Here is a 14,967-nt window from a genome sequence, read left to right as displayed (position 1 = left end):
GCTCTCGGCACTCGCCCTGATATCTCATATGCAGTTCAACAACTATCTCGGTTCCTTGACTCGTATTCATATGGTCACTGGAATGTTGCAACTCGAGTTGTCCGATACCTAAAAGGCACTAGAAATATCAGCCTGCATCTCGGAGGCAACCCTGACATAAAGCTTGTAGGCTATACCGACTCCGATTGGGCAAATTGCTTAGACACCTGACGCAGCATCGGCAGATACTGTTTTTCGCTTGGATCTGGACTTGTATCGCGGACGGCCAAACGCCAACCGACAGTTGCAGTGTCCTCATGCGAATCCGAATACGTGGCAGCATGCGAAGCAACAAAGGAAGCCATATGGATCCGGGCTCTCCTTCTTGGCCTTGGATTTGGGCAAGATGACACGACGACAATCAACTGCGATAACAACAGCACAATCAGTCTGTCCGAAGATCCTTCTCTACATGCCCATGTTAAACATATCGACATTAAATATCACTTCATCCGAGAGCGAGTCGAGAACAAAGAAATATCGTTGGACTACATCAACACCAAGAACGATATTGCAGATTGCTTCACAAAGGCACTCCCACCGGCACAGTTCATTTGACTAAGGGGATTCATGGGAGTATCATAAGTGGAACGTCAGGAGGAGTCATCAGCGATGAGGAGTGTTAGTACATGAACAAAGTAAATGTCGCACTGAAGACACCCATTGTCTTTATTCCCATTGTCTTTGATTATTATGCCTTAGTCAGACAATGGCTATTAGTGCCACTAGAGCTTGGAAAGTATATAAGTAGAGTAGATTCTGTACACACACACCAGCCCGTTATGCAACGATGTACAGGAGGCTGAGATATCACTACAGGTTGGATTCTAAAACTTTTTCTTTCCCCCTCTTCTGCCAGCTTGAGCCTTGCCTCTCTGGCTTTTAGAAGCATTCGGCTCAAAAATCTCCAACTCAAACGACCACTCTGGCTTCCCACAGAAAACGCTCGTCACCGCATTGCGTATATCGTTCTCGTCAAAAGTGCATGAACATCCATAGCGAGAAGTAAGCAGTTTGTCCCGGACCCATTGGATACGCAGCGCCATCTCCCAACCAAGAAGAATCGCTTGCCGCTCAGTCACCCCTCCGTCTTGATTAACCAGAGTGACCAGTCCGGACCTCACCAATGCTGGGACATCGTGTGTTCTTCCCAACGCAATCCGCTCTGTTGCCTCGATCTCTAGATGGCGCTCCATGATGTGTGAGATTGCACTGTCGCGTATCTCCGCCATCGCCCACATCGTGGAGAGCTTAAAGATCGACGTCCATTCCTCCAACGACCTTTTCAAGGCAATCAAAACGTCCCTACACATGCCTGAGATCAAACGTACAATCAAGCAGCAACAAACTTACAGAGGGTACATGAAGTTCAATAGTCGTTCGAAGTCAATTTTGGTGACACCGTATAAGTGAATAGGTTTATTATCGGTATTGCCTTCGACAGCGTCTGCATCTGCCTGCGGCAACGTGAACATGGCCCTAAAGGTCTCTGAATGCTTGATAAACTGGCATCTTGGTGCACGGAATAGCTCATCTTCGACCTTCAACCCTTGTCAAAGTTCCGTTCAAATTGCTACCGAAGTCACACGCACTAGGAATGTACTGTTCTCCCAGTAAAAGTTATTATTTCTGACCCACGACACCTCTTTCGGCTTCTCCTGTGGGTCAGATACGGTGTCAGCTCCCTTTGGCGGAGCGGGCGGTGACTTTGATTCGGCCTTCTCGTCGTGCATGTTCAAGAGAGAAGTGGCTATCGAGAACCTACTTCGTGCGTAGGCAACGGCGTCTGATCCTGCCTCGTGTCAATAGCCTGGTCCTTATCACATCATGAAATGGTAACGTGGTGTCCATGGGAAAAATCGTTGAACGTCCTTCGATTGTATAGAGTCCGGTTATATATATCACATTCAGTTCGGATGACCTGATAGAACCGAGTACAAGCACTTCTTCTGATGCTTTTTCCAGGTGCATTAGTTTCGGTGCATCCCGGCAGGGCGAAGTATCAAACATCCCCGAGACGCCAATATCGGCATTTGTTCCACGATCACAGCAGCAACATCGTCCACCGTCGGAGGATGTTCTGGCCAAGGATGTCTGGTAACCAGCGGCGGGATGACAACACTAGCAGCATCCTCATTGTCGGAATCGGAGTCTTCCAACCTCAGTCCGAATTTGTGAGCATCCCAGTGGACACTTTTCACCTCGATGAACAGCATGACCTGCTGAAGAGAGGGAAACTGCGAGCTGGCGAAGAGCTCATCGAGACTAGCCCAGACGGGGAATTCTTTATAGGATGGGAGATGGTCCGCAGTGTCCAGAGTGAAGCAAATTGTTATGGATATTTTCCGAAGGTTCGGTAGCGTGAGGTGTTGAAAAAGACGTTCGATGTCAACCAGATGGGCAGCATCATTCTTGATATAAGGATTTATTGAGTCGATGTTCAAGGTTACTAGCGCTTTAAAGTTGCTCAAGGCTCTCGTTGAGATGAAATGCTCTGCGTGCATTATTAACAAAGATGGTTGTTCGAGAAGGCCGTTGTACTTACCTAGCATGTAGTTAACGTTGGATTCTTGCTCTGGAGTTTCGATATCAAGCCGTAGATGTTTGATCCCAGCACCGACAGTACTGATAAAAGGATCGATATAGGAAGAAAGAGGTTCGGGAGGAAGGTGAGGGCGTTTCGTTGGGAAAGATTCCCAAGATAAAGTGAGGTCGACAAGATCATCGAGGTCAAAGGCACCTCCTGAAAGCCAGGAGAGATAATATAAACTTTCAGTGACGTCTTGGAGCTTGAGATTCCGTAGCCGTTTCGGAACAGCGTCAACATGATTATGCAGTGTGGGACCAATCAGGTCTTCGGTAAGACTCCTGACTTCTGTATCCGTAATATGGAGACCCTTCAAATTAACTGATTGCGACATGAAATCCAACAAGTCTGCTGGATGGCTGAACATCACCTCGCACATTTCCAGCCACTCCAGCCGCATAAAATGACAAAGAACCTCTATCTCCCTTTCGCTCGGCAAGTAAAAGTCATGTATCTTCAAGTACTTGATATTTGGGAGCCGACGTAAGAGCTCCAGTGTGGCGGGACCTTCAAGAAAAGGAGGTTGATCTTCGACCAATGACACAACATCCAACTCCCCCAAGTTTCCGCCCCACAGGTTGAGGTGGGTGACATATTGAGCAAGATGAGGATATGCAGCAAATTTTCGATTCCAAGGGTGGCATTGCGATTCGAGGGACAGGGATAGTTCAGAGAAGACAAAGGGTTGGGCAAGACGGCGCCAGGCGCGACAGACAAGACAACATGCCATGAGATCATCGCGGCATCCACTTGTGTATGTAAGAATCTCTAACACAAGCTCTGGGGGAATTGTCGCCATGAGGTGACTTTTTTTACGGCCGGTAGATTGAAAGCGAAACATGAGACCTGGATGCAAATGAACACTTGAGGAGGCCTGCTCACCAAGAAGATAAGCTAAGTTATCGGCCTAGGGTTATTGGAACCTCGGTTCTAGTCGATAATACGCAGACGTGCGCGTGTGGATGGTGGTAGTTCAGGTCAGAGTGACGCGTCGATGTCGTGTGAATTATACCGCAGCCTTTGGCGCGACCTTCTCCCAGGCTCGGGCAAATTTAGTATGCAGTCATTCTCATGCCCTGACGCTATTCTTAAATATTTTATCCTGAAATTTTACTCCTTGCACAATACGCTCAACTGAAACAGGCTTCCCCTCCGATTTGGTGGCTAGTCACAGACAGCAAGTATCGCAGTAATATGAACCGTGACTCTGGGGTTCGTTGTTGATTAGCGATGTCCGTGAAAAACGACTCTCGTATGTGGTGGATCTTCAGCGTCGCGCTCAAGCCAACCCTTTTCCCCTCTTCGAGGGACACCACTTCTACACGACTACCGAGTTCCTCACATCCGGAAGAGATCCATTGCGCGACCGAATATTTTCTGCCGAACGATCCTGTCCGCAGGAGATATCTCCCCGTTAAATGCTCGATGGCAGTTTTCCGCACCGTCATACGCCATAGGCTGGAGAGTGCAAGAACGGACATCCAACCATTTACGGACAATTCAGGTGATTTCGTGGCATCTCTGTTGTGTTTCTGTCAGCATGTCTTGCATTCAAAGAGTAGGTTTCTCACAGTGGGTGAAGAACCTGAAGTAGTCGTTCAAAATCGATTTTCTTGATACCCGACAGCTGAATGGGCCTATCATCGCTGACACCCTCTGGTGCGCTGCAACCTTGAGGTAGAGATAACATCGAGTCGAGCGCCTCTGATTTTCCGACTAAATGGTGTTTAGGTATTCGGAAAAGAGTATCTTCAACCTACAAGGCGGAGGAATGGCGTGTCATTGTCTATCTATCATTGTGCCTCAAAATAGTTACCTGTAGAACGATGGCGACGGTGACATTGGCGCTGGGTCCGATGGCTCGTTGACGGCTTCGTAGGGCATGATGGTGGATTCGTCGAATAAGCACCAATGATCCCAAATTGCACCCACGACGCTGCCCAATTGAATACTGATTCTCAGCTGTGACCCCGCTGGAGGGTTGTATTTCTGATCGTCACGACACATGGCCAGATCCGGCGCTACTGCTCCTTCTAATGGGATGCAAAGGAGCCGTGACAGTCTGCATGATTTCCGCCCGCTTCATCAAACAAAACTGAGCATGGTCTTAAGTTCAGAGGACCATCGGCACCCAGCAAACAACACATTCGTCCGCTGAAGCCTTCTAGTCATTGAATGGTCCAGTTTAACCACAAGATTTAGGCTATAGGCGCCCAGTGATGATTCGTAGCGTCGTCACACGCATGATGCGGTTCTCTCAAAGAACAGAGAATGTTCTTTCGCCCCAATAAAATTTGTTTCACAGGCTCGAACATTCGACTATAGAACTATCTTCAGCTGCGGGGACATCGGGGATCAGGAAGAATACGACAGTACCACAGTGGGCAGCGACACCAACTTGTCGTCCCAGCAAATTCCGAGAAAGTAAACCAGTCTGCCAGTCATTGATGGAGCTTGCTACTCTAGCACGCACTTGAAGGGCTATGGATGTATCTGGAAACATCTCTAGATGTCGATAAGATAGCGGCCCTAAGATCTCGCGTCCTGCAAGGTATAAATCACGTTTCTAATTATAGTATCCCAGCCAAACCCATCCCACAATTGACCCGAGCTGCTGATCACTTATGAAGAATTATTGAGCCGTACATTAAATAGCTGTCAGTTTCCGCCCGTTCCACTCTCGCAGGCTCTAGATGGCGACCAAAGTCGTGAAAGCACCAGACCCTCGTCTGATTCCACAGCAGAGGAAGAGGACGCATGTCGTCTTCCCCGCACGTAGCGCGCGCACAATAAAACCAATAACACGGGACACACAGACAGCGATAGCGAGTCGGACGTTAAGAGGAGCCTACGAGCATGATCAGGGAGAGCACGGAGCAGATATCAGGAGTCTTTGGAGGTGAATGGCGAGCACAAGAGAGCAAGCTTGCGTGTGATGTTGCGGACGTCATGGTAGTTAGGCCCGCGAGAGACAAACATAGGGCAGATACTGTACAAAGACGCTGCGAGGGGATAGCGGAGGCTATAGACTTTGTGATGGAGGAAAACTTTGGCATGAGGCTAGTCAACACACGGTGATCGGGTTTAGCAGCCCTGTTGGCTGGTTCACTCTGTACGTTTCAGGTAAGTTCGAGTTGAGTCGACGGTTTATGTACTCGCTTGTGCTCCTAGCGAGAAATTCTGGAAGTGTATGGACAATTTAGCAGCCATTCAAAAGTAAAGATACGCATGGAACATGGTGAGCAAAGTGCCTGTTTTTCTTTCTGAGCTAACATTGTGACTACGGCAAGCCGAATAACGACTTGAAATTGAATTTTACTCGACCGCAAAGAGTCTGATGAGTCTATAAAAAATGCTTCAGTTACTATTGGAAACATGGATAAAGACTGACACACAGTGAAGCGACGTCGGGCTTTCGCCACGAGAACGATGTCCAGCTGTCTTAAACGACAGTAGTCACGATCAACGCTTTTCTGTTTGCTAGATAGTTAAAAGAATACGAGATAGGAAATCGTTTTAGGCAATATGCGGGCCCTTGCCAATGTTGATATCACAACGGCCAAGTTACTGGCGCTTTGGTCGAGGCGTATTGGTCCCGAGAGACGATCCGCCTTGCTCCCACTCGCTAAGACTCTATGAAACGACGCCATAGGGGAAGAGAAATTCCAAAGACTCGGAGCCAGATGAACTTGAAGGAGGAGTGTGGTGATAAAGGGATAAATTATAATAATGGATGAGTATAGAGGAAGGATACAAACCGCGGTGGTATGTGGTAATAGTACAAACCAGTCCCAAACAAGACACTGCATCTGAGAGGTCTGTCAGCTCTGCCCAGTTCAATTGGATCGTAAACACTAACAACTAGTCCTCGTCTCGCCGAGTAAGGCTCACAGCTCTCTTCAACCATGGACTACACCCTTCCTGCAGTACGGGTGCCCTCTCTGGTGTGGACATCGCTGGAATGTGGATGTGGGCGTGCTCATCGAGGATAGCAGCAATGGCAAGGTCATCGTCACACTCGAACTCGCAGGGTGTTTGGAATATTAGAGGTTCTTCCAGCGAGTCCGAGGAAGCATAGCTATCAGTAGGACTCGGTGGAGATGAGCCGAGTACCTTCCGGCGCTTGAAAACCCGTTCCACGTCCGAGTCTGTTGTTGGAGGTGAATGGGATACAGCAAAACTGGCTTGCGAAACGCGTTTCCGTGAGCAAGGAGGAGATCTGGGTCGCAAGGAAGGAGGCCTCGAAGTTTCGGGGACTGGCTTGCCCTTTGCTGTTGACGCGTCTGACATCGTTCTGGTACAAAATAAGCAATAGTACTGAGATGGGATGCCAGCACGTACGGTAGTTGGATATTGGGTACTTGATGTCGAGGTTGAAAAAATCGAGCATGTTAAAAGGCGGGCATAATGCGGAGAGAGAGTGCCAAGTACAGAAGACCCGATTCTGGGCGGGGTGGTAGAAAGGAAAGAAGCGTGCAGAGCTGTCATCGCGTCACGTCATTGACAGCTGCGTAAATTCCCTCGCGCGTCCTATTTGGCGCGACTCTCGTTTCTAGCATGTTGCGAATACACATAAAACAGGTCACACATGAGGGCAAGAGGGTCTAATCTATGAAATTCGGTTAATCTGGTGAGAAAACCACGAGGACTAAGTAGAAGGGTCCCTTGAAGCGCAGTAAAAACGGAGGTGCTCTAACAATTTAGCCAGTAAATGTTCTCGTTAATTGACCTGTATGATGATAAGATAAAAATCTTTAATATAATTGAACCTGACCTTCTGAGACCAAACATTGATTGGCGTTAATCATGCCAGTCACTTGATAACAACTCGACAATCACCGTAGGAGATAAAAGGGACTACGTCTTCTAGGCTTCCTCGCTATGACTACGAAGAAGATACGAAATGGTTTTGAAATGACAAGATTTTCCGAAAAGCTATGATAGCAAAATTTGAGACTAGGCCAGATTGGGAGCTTTGAGTGGACGTACGATTCCTTGAAAAAGTGCGGCCATTGAGAGCGAATTCTACCTCACAGCCTAGACCTGTGAGAGTTGAGTGCTCAAGCTGTCTTCAAAGCGGGAGAATATACCTTATCTTTGAGAGTACTGGAAAAGAACGGGAGTAATTTGATTTCTCCTGGCTCTTTAGGCATTCTTTGTGCTTGCTTCGTGGCCATAAATGCTGACACTTGTGACAGAGAAAGAATTCACCCAAAATTTCAGAAGGGACGCAGTCTTCTTGGCCCGAAACATCGTATCATTTTCCCTGGGACGATGGCAACACGCTGTCGATGTTTTCACTCATGAGAAGCGGTCAAGCCACCGAAGGTACATCGTCGGTAGAAAAAGATTCATAGGAAGGTAGTAGTTTTAGACCGAGAAGTTTGAGAGGATGTTCCGAGCTAGAACTGCAGCTAGTTGAGGATGGAAGGACACTGATGTTTCCGAAAGATGGGCTCCGAAAATAATCAACGTGTATACCCGGGACCATACGGTACCTCCACCCTTTGCTCGGTCGCTACGAATTGCACAAGGGCATATCCTTCTCAGCAATGTTTATCCTTTCCGGTTCAAATTATAGTGCGTCAGGATTCGGAATAGCGCGCGAAGTATGCGTACAAACGAGCGAAAAACGTACAGCAGGTGCTACTACTATTCTACTAAGCCTACCGATCCTAACATGTCCTGCAGCTATAAGAAAATGTAAGTGCTAGCTAGTATCGCTCTACCTTCATGATGACCGACAACGCTCTAAAGGTACAGAGCCAGAAGAGAAACAAGGATCATAGATTTTGCGCGACGCCACCTGTGCTGTTCTTCCGAGACGACGAGCAGGTGGGGCCTCTCGAGGTGCATATGGTCCCGATTCCGTCGGCGAACGCTGGTGCGTTTACCATCACATGCTGGTGGCAAGAGCGGATAGGTACGGAGACGCAGGAACCAACCGGTTGCATCCTGTTCTTGGATAGCAAACTTGAAAACCCTGGTGCTAAGAGATTTCGGGATGAGTGTCTTCAAGAATAAGGTCCGTGTTGCTATCAGACACGAACTGATCTGCTGGTAGTACCGCAACCATATTTATGCTTTGGCAAGTTCATGATTCTATGTTTAGAGAGGTACAAGACCAAGGAGAAGGATACCGCAGCTCGAACAAAGTACGTGGTTTACTTGTCGTATTCTTGGGTTCAAGTTACACTTCTGACTAGCCTCTCTAAAGACATTATTATCCGTTGTGCATGTTTCCTAGCGGTTTGATGATAACGTCGTGACACTGCTGTAGCCTTCAGTCACCATACTCAAATTCTTTCACCTCGTTTGCTTCCGTCATTTCTAGGTATTCTTAATTACACTCCTGGGTTACCTTGTTACGAGTAGTATGTTGGCCGTAGAGGTAATGATCGAAATGGTTCGACATGTGAAAGCGTTGCAAATAATGTCATGTGTCTATCAATGAGTACAGGCAGGGAAGGTCACTTTCAGTTGGTATATCGTGGATGGGTCGATAACTGGAAGCGCTGAGATAACCAATGTCTACTCCAAAACGAAGAAGTATCGAGGATAGAACAACAACACCAAGTGAAATCACGATCAGCAAGAACATATAGCCATTTCCGTATTCCACGCGCAGTACTTGAACTTGTCCGCTATCGCTTTTCGTATGTCAGACAGCTGACATCTTTCCAGCTTTCGAAGTCCTTAATCACAACCAAAACGTGAAATACTAGGTCTATGCTTGGTTCGGTCAAAGCCAAATGCATTACCTTCGAATAAACACGCGTACCTCGTTGTAGGTAGGTCCGACCAAAAGATTCCCAGTCGCTAGAACGGCATAACTGAGAAGCCTGTGAAAACTAAGAATGAACCATCCGTCGAACGTCATCGGAGTCCAGACACGATGCATCATCTATGCTGGGAGAGCTCAAGAAAAAGGAGCCTGGCACGGGATATCTCACCGGTTCGTTGATAAGCAAGTTGGAAAGCAAGGTATATCCATTATTAAAACACGGCGCACCTGTCCTTCATCTTCTCCCTTGGTCCGGTGTACTGGCTTATAGACCATTCATAGCCTGACGCTATCACCAGATGATATTTGTTCTGCAGAACGCACTCTTCCTGTCTGATGCTTCCCGGAAGGTCAAAGCATTGCTGTTCAGAGACAGACCAGAACCAAGTTTCCAGTCCATTGAGAGCCGGTAGAAGAGGTCATAAATCTGTGGCAAAGTGTCTTTTTCGAAACGGCACCCTATAAGCATACCCCAGACGGGCCGAGTACGGTGTTTATCCCAGTCTCTGAGGTGGTCGAGAGAGGGTATTCTTGATTGCTTAGCCTGCTGAGAATGTTTCACGCGAAGGAGGAGATGCAATTCACCGTGCAGTATATGATATCTCCTTGGGGCGAACTCTGCTAAGACGATACGACCGCATTCATTCACATATGTGTGCGAAGTAGAGTCGGCCGCCTACGACAGCCATCGGTACCTAGAAGAACTCGTTTCACTAAATGACTAAAAGCACTCACCTCACCCGGTCGAAGCATATCGAAGACATATCAAAGATTAAATTGTTTCAAATACTTCGTTGCCTCCTGAGAAACGCGGCATTAATTGTTTGTACACTTCTTAGAAGGGCTTACGCACCACTATATCATGGTACTAAAAATTTCGCATCAAAACTCGACAAGTAATCCTCAAGAGCGTCTACAACTCGCCATAAGAGAATTGAAGAGCAGGGCTTTTTGCGTGGTCAAAGTATCGATATACTGGTCAACGGGCACTCGCGTTGCAGCAGAATTTTCTGTGAAGGCCGTTGCTTCAGCAGATATGAAAGCAATGAAGACTTTGTTAATCTGACCAAAATGAAATATTAGCATAGGGAGATGTTGCGACGTACAGACTCCGAATAGTTGATCGATATTCGGATGCCTTTATTCTTCATAAGATCAATGAAGGGTGGCGGTAATGTTCAAAGCTGCCGTATTCTTGCCGGGCGGCGGATAAATCCGGCAATACCCGAATTCGAATTCACAGCCACACGTTTGGTCGTCGTATCTCGCGTTCGCGTTCGAAGAATTAGCTTCGCCATGTAACACCTAATGTACGTGGTGATAGTACAGCTTTTTTTACGTAAGTCAAACCGGAAGGTAACTTACAGTGGTTAAACTCGAATTTCTCGTTGCTTGGCGACTTATCGACTCCATGGGATTTGCGTTTGCGGGCTGGTCGTTTAAATTTTTTGCGGGGGGGGGGAAGTTGGGTGCGTGCAGGTGTTGATAGAGCCTATGTAAGGGGACTTGTCAAGTTATGTACTGTCGGCTGCCTGCAAATGAAAGCATCAGAGGTAGGACGTGAGCCCGTGAATAACCGTCACATACAACATCCGCTGAAGGTTCAGACTTGACGGCCACTGGCGATGAGGCTGTTCCAATCTAAGCTGAATGAGCATAATCATAGATTGGGACAAAGAAACCTACAGATTGGCTAGAAAGATGGGTATCGACCACCATGTCATCATCATCGTCAATTAAATTGATAACTTCCGGTGCCGTTGACTGAGATATCAAAGATGGTGAAGGGGTCGGTATCTGGAGATTTAGTTAAATAAGTGAATCTCATCCGAAATAAAGGATACACACTCACCCTTGGTGGCTTGGAGGACTTTTCCACCTTTACCTGGGTCACAATTCCAGAACGTGTTAATTCCTCCAGACGGTGTCGCAACCTGGCAACCAGTCTCTTCAAATCACGGTTATCGTCTTCGACAGTCTCCTTTTGACCCCACAAGTCGGTCGCTTCATCGCTAGCTTTCAAAGCCCTGGCTCTCGCTTCTTTCAAGTCTTCCCTCAATCTTTCATTCTCTTTGCGCAAGTTGTCGTTATCTCGTTCCACGTCCGCTTTTCTCCGCAAGTTTTTTAGGGTGTCCAGATATTGGGCTCGAGATTTGTCCCTTTCATGCTTGAGATCCTCAATTTGAGTCTCAGTGTCACAGGAAGTGACTCATATGGTTTCGGCGAGAGGCATCTGGGAAGGCGTTCAATTATTGAGGGCAGTGAGGGACATGATGCGTTGCATGTCCAAGATGTTTAGCCATGCTGAGGCAGGCGTCACCAGCCCCTCTTATGTATTCTTATTACCATCTTTAAGCGGAGCTCGAAATTCAGCCCACTTCGGTGCACCCTAATCGGGCACGAAGCGGTGCACCCTCCAGCCCCGTCAGGTTAGCACAATGATCAATCACTCGTGTCTCATATCTAGTATGACTACTTGGCTACTCCTCTCTAGCCCCCGCCCTCGGTATCTGGCTGAACTACGTGGGAAAGGAAGGATTCGGGAATAGGAACAGAACAAATGGATTGAGGACGACTCAGGATGTGTTCTAACTATGGCCCCTTCCCAGGCAAGGCAAGCTCACGATTTCTTCCCGCCAGGCCCAGACCGACTCCATACGCGGGATGGCAATTGTCTGAGGAATGATAACTCCCATACAGTTCTGATGATAATAGTCCAAAAAATATCCCAAGAAGGTGACGGCAGTCAAGTTTGACGAGGCATGTTCGTGGTGGACTGAGAACATACGGAGACACTGCGAGCGCCCCTCCGATAACGATAATATATTTGTCTGGCGGAGCTGGTTAATAAAGGATGATCCGTATCACTTTGCAAGGGTATATCCAAGGTAACCAAATACATAAGAGGTCATAGAGGGCCAAAACGGTCGCAACCTGAGAGCAGAAGTGATGATGACAGAAGACCAGAGGTCAGATACGAAGGCCTGTGCCATGATGACACCTGCGAGAAACTAATCACCGAGGGGAGCACAGCGAGACAAAGAATATAAACCTTGATCATCCAATAGCTCCCCTCTCTTTTCTCCTCGTCCCGAAAGCCTCTCTAAATTCGTTAATAGTCTCCTTGCCCAATATCGCAAACTCGATTCTGCTGAACGAACTTGCAAACCTAGCTCCGGGTACCGCCAACAGATCAGCCCAGTGCCTCGCGACTATGCTGACCTTGTTCTTGAAGACGCCCGTTCCGAAGCTCCCTAGGACTAGGGTCTTCGCGCCCATCTTCTCACACAAGAAAAGAACGCGACCCATCCGCTCCCACATCTCATTAGTAATGTTCTCTTCCAGTCTCTCATTCTTGTCGCTCGCGTCTGCTCGTACAGCGCCAGCGTTCACCGCTGGACTGGTAACCACATCCACCTCGACGGGATCTAGCCATTTCCCGTCATCGTCCCGGAAGAACAGCACGGAAGGCGAATAGATCATTGCATGAGTGTAAAACCCATGGCCCTGATTCTTCCGGTTATGCAGCCTGTAGAATTCCTGAGCAGTCTCCGTCATGAGACTGGGGTAAAGCGTCGACGAGCGCGCCAAAGACTCTTCCTGGGCGCATGCACCACCAAGGAAGCCACCACCGGCGTTCTTTGCAGAAGCGAAATTGAGAACAGCGATCTTCCCATGGCTGTTGCTGGTAGCTAGATTTCGCAATCCTTCGAGGGTAGATATTTCAGAGATGGTGATATGGGTTCCTGCAGCTGACGAGGGTCCTTGAGCCTGTGACCATGTAGAGAGAAGGGAGTTGGGAGCGTAGTACTTGGTCGAGCGACTCGACCGTTCTTCGGCAGTAGCGAGGTCGTGTCTGACACCGTTAAGGTCGAAATGACCGTGCTTGATGGCGTTCAGCGTCTGTTCTGCAATCTTCTTACGTGACAAGCGAGGCGCACCATCTTTTGGCTGCCATTTCCACGGTGAACCAGGCATGATGGTGGCGATGGTGGTGGTGGTTAGAGATGAAGGAGTACTGGAAGCAGCGCACATATAACCGGGAACGGAGATGACTCATATCTTGGCAGTAGGCAGCGTCCCATGTCCTTGAACACCACCACTACCACCTCGAGGCTACCACCTGATGCTCTTTCGGATACTACCCTTCGAATCGTCGTACTGAATAATATAGGATGGATCTCAGCTTAACAGATTGTAATACCTTCAGAGCGATATGCTAGACTCGGACCTCCATAGTGGCAGCGTCAGATATCGCGAGTTTTATACGCTCTCAGCGTTTTCAATCCTGCGATCTCGTTCCTCGTAATATTCAGAAACTTATATCGACGGCGAAGGATATGTAAATTCTATCTCCTTCCTGGATTTACGGACACCTGTAGTCTTATTTAAGGAAGGTCTCTGGAGCTGCGTTCTTGAGCCCAACTTGAGGGAACGACCAAACGAATCGGGAAACTTCTTTTCAAGCTCCTCATAAAGCCGACTGGTCCGTCAATAATAGCAACCGCCAGACCAAAGTCACAGGAGGACAGTATATTCGCTCACAGTACCAAGTGCATGCACCGAGCAAAGAAAGTCAGGCGGTTCATATCATCGTGCAGAAAATCTCTGCAATCACACGGCACCCCTATCATATACGTGGACTATGACTATCTCAAACCATTTGTTTCAAACATTCTGGCTGCCATCAGGCTTCAAGTGACTTCCAGGTGGTAGTGTAAGATGCTAGCTTCTTTTGCTTTTCCTATCCACGTACGTGCAGACGGTGACTTGACGTTCGACTCTCCCCGTCGGGGTTGGACCCAGATATCCGTACGAGCTGATGTGAGTTGTGTAGGCGCCAATTTACGCAGTGTATGTCAATAACTCCGACTATGTTTGAAGACATGCCTTTTCCCTTCGACTGTTCATGATATGACACTGGAATGTGATTTCGGCTCCTACGTCTGAATTAGACTCCGTGTTTCAATGAACATGTTGAGCAAAAAATGATGATTGAACGTTAACTATTGGCTGTCATTTGCCATGAGCTTGGATCCTATGGATGGCTTGGGGCCACTTTATATAAGTCTTCTGCGTTTTTACACTATGACCATCTTTACGTTCACCTCTCAGACACAATTTAATTGCAGTATACCCTCGAGAATAAGATAGACAATGCTTTTTTTTGGTCCTGAAGTGGGTTGGATAACACGGCTCGTCTAGGTGTTGCTACAAATGAATGGAGACAACATTCCTGTTGTTCTAGATGACTATCGCAAGGAACAAATGGACTTCATCGGAACCAATGCTATGGTCTTCTGCAAGGAACGCAGGTGTCTGGTTTGGTTTGGTCGTATGGAAGCATCTGATTTCTTTCCGGCTGCATGATTCATTGGTGGGTGCCGATTCTGCGACTTTCAGCGGGTCCCTACCCTCTTCGCATCCGACAGGCAACGCTTTGCTGACAGTTCTTGATTATCTAGCAACGACTTTACAGGCATCTTGAAGATGCATCACCGTGCCGAAAATCAAGGCATTTAAATGATATTGCGCCTGTGGCGAACGACTCTATGAA

At 47.8% G+C, this 14,967-nt stretch overlaps 8 protein-coding genes across 8 annotated transcripts; 1 reads left to right on the top strand and 7 right to left on the bottom strand.

Moving 5' to 3' along the window:
- Positions 1-748: 748 nt before the first annotated feature.
- Positions 749-1,890, bottom strand: BT62DRAFT_608290 (uncharacterized protein). The gene is made up of 3 exons (XM_043181584.1): positions 1,632-1,890; positions 1,393-1,580; positions 749-1,344 (listed from the first exon to the last, which is right to left on the bottom strand). Exons 1-3 carry the CDS (start codon positions 1,770-1,772, stop codon positions 867-869), a joined length of 807 nt encoding a protein of 268 aa, XP_043043315.1. The 5' UTR covers positions 1,773-1,890; the 3' UTR covers positions 749-866.
- Positions 1,891-2,083: 193 nt separating this feature from the next.
- On the bottom strand, positions 2,084-3,425 carry BT62DRAFT_917408 (uncharacterized protein; the record flags this gene model as incomplete). The annotated part of the gene is made up of 3 exons (XM_043184038.1): positions 2,084-2,119; positions 2,142-2,533; positions 2,585-3,425. 3 exons carry the CDS (start codon positions 3,423-3,425, stop codon positions 2,084-2,086), a joined length of 1,269 nt encoding a protein of 422 aa, XP_043043314.1.
- Positions 3,426-3,756: 331 nt separating this feature from the next.
- BT62DRAFT_886401 (uncharacterized protein) lies at positions 3,757-4,382 on the bottom strand (the record flags this gene model as incomplete). The annotated part of the gene is made up of 2 exons (XM_043182876.1): positions 3,757-4,147; positions 4,198-4,382. Coding segments are annotated over 2 exons (576 nt in total), but the record flags the coding sequence as incomplete, so codon positions are not given.
- Positions 4,383-5,883: 1,501 nt separating this feature from the next.
- BT62DRAFT_608268 (uncharacterized protein) lies at positions 5,884-6,491 on the bottom strand. Its single transcript, XM_043181583.1, has 2 exons — positions 6,022-6,491; positions 5,884-5,969 (listed from the first exon to the last, which is right to left on the bottom strand). Exon 1 carries the CDS (start codon positions 6,433-6,435, stop codon positions 6,115-6,117), a length of 321 nt encoding a protein of 106 aa, XP_043043312.1. The 5' UTR covers positions 6,436-6,491; the 3' UTR covers positions 5,884-5,969; positions 6,022-6,114.
- Positions 6,488-7,185, bottom strand: BT62DRAFT_1073226 (uncharacterized protein; the record flags this gene model as incomplete). Its single annotated transcript, XM_043178923.1, has 3 exons — positions 6,488-6,909; positions 6,968-7,070; positions 7,123-7,185. The coding sequence occupies 3 exons, from the start codon at positions 7,183-7,185 to the stop codon at positions 6,488-6,490; spliced, it is 588 nt and encodes a 195-aa protein (XP_043043311.1).
- Positions 7,186-8,359: 1,174 nt separating this feature from the next.
- Positions 8,360-9,188, top strand: BT62DRAFT_1002120 (uncharacterized protein; the record flags this gene model as incomplete). Its single annotated transcript, XM_043176816.1, has 4 exons — positions 8,360-8,634; positions 8,691-8,781; positions 8,961-9,032; positions 9,087-9,188. 4 exons carry the CDS (start codon positions 8,360-8,362, stop codon positions 9,186-9,188), a joined length of 540 nt encoding a protein of 179 aa, XP_043043310.1.
- A 1,377-nt stretch (positions 9,189-10,565) lies between these two features.
- On the bottom strand, positions 10,566-12,196 carry BT62DRAFT_1002118 (uncharacterized protein; the record flags this gene model as incomplete). Its single annotated transcript, XM_043176815.1, has 6 exons — positions 10,566-10,715; positions 10,776-10,902; positions 10,933-11,051; positions 11,097-11,207; positions 11,263-11,577; positions 12,035-12,196. The coding sequence occupies 6 exons, from the start codon at positions 12,194-12,196 to the stop codon at positions 10,566-10,568; spliced, it is 984 nt and encodes a 327-aa protein (XP_043043309.1).
- Positions 12,035-13,566, bottom strand: BT62DRAFT_1073223 (uncharacterized protein). The gene is made up of 2 exons (XM_043178922.1): positions 12,461-13,566; positions 12,035-12,413 (listed from the first exon to the last, which is right to left on the bottom strand). The coding sequence occupies exon 1, from the start codon at positions 13,443-13,445 to the stop codon at positions 12,468-12,470; it is 978 nt and encodes a 325-aa protein (XP_043043308.1). The 5' UTR covers positions 13,446-13,566; the 3' UTR covers positions 12,035-12,413; positions 12,461-12,467.
- Positions 13,567-14,967: the final 1,401 nt, after the last annotated feature.

The sequence above is a fragment of the Guyanagaster necrorhizus genome (genome assembly GCF_019112545.1).
Source record: "Guyanagaster necrorhizus MCA 3950 unplaced genomic scaffold BT62scaffold_5, whole genome shotgun sequence".
NCBI lineage: Eukaryota > Fungi > Basidiomycota > Agaricomycetes > Agaricales > Physalacriaceae > Guyanagaster > Guyanagaster necrorhizus.
This window is presented reverse-complemented; position numbering and strand designations above follow the sequence as displayed.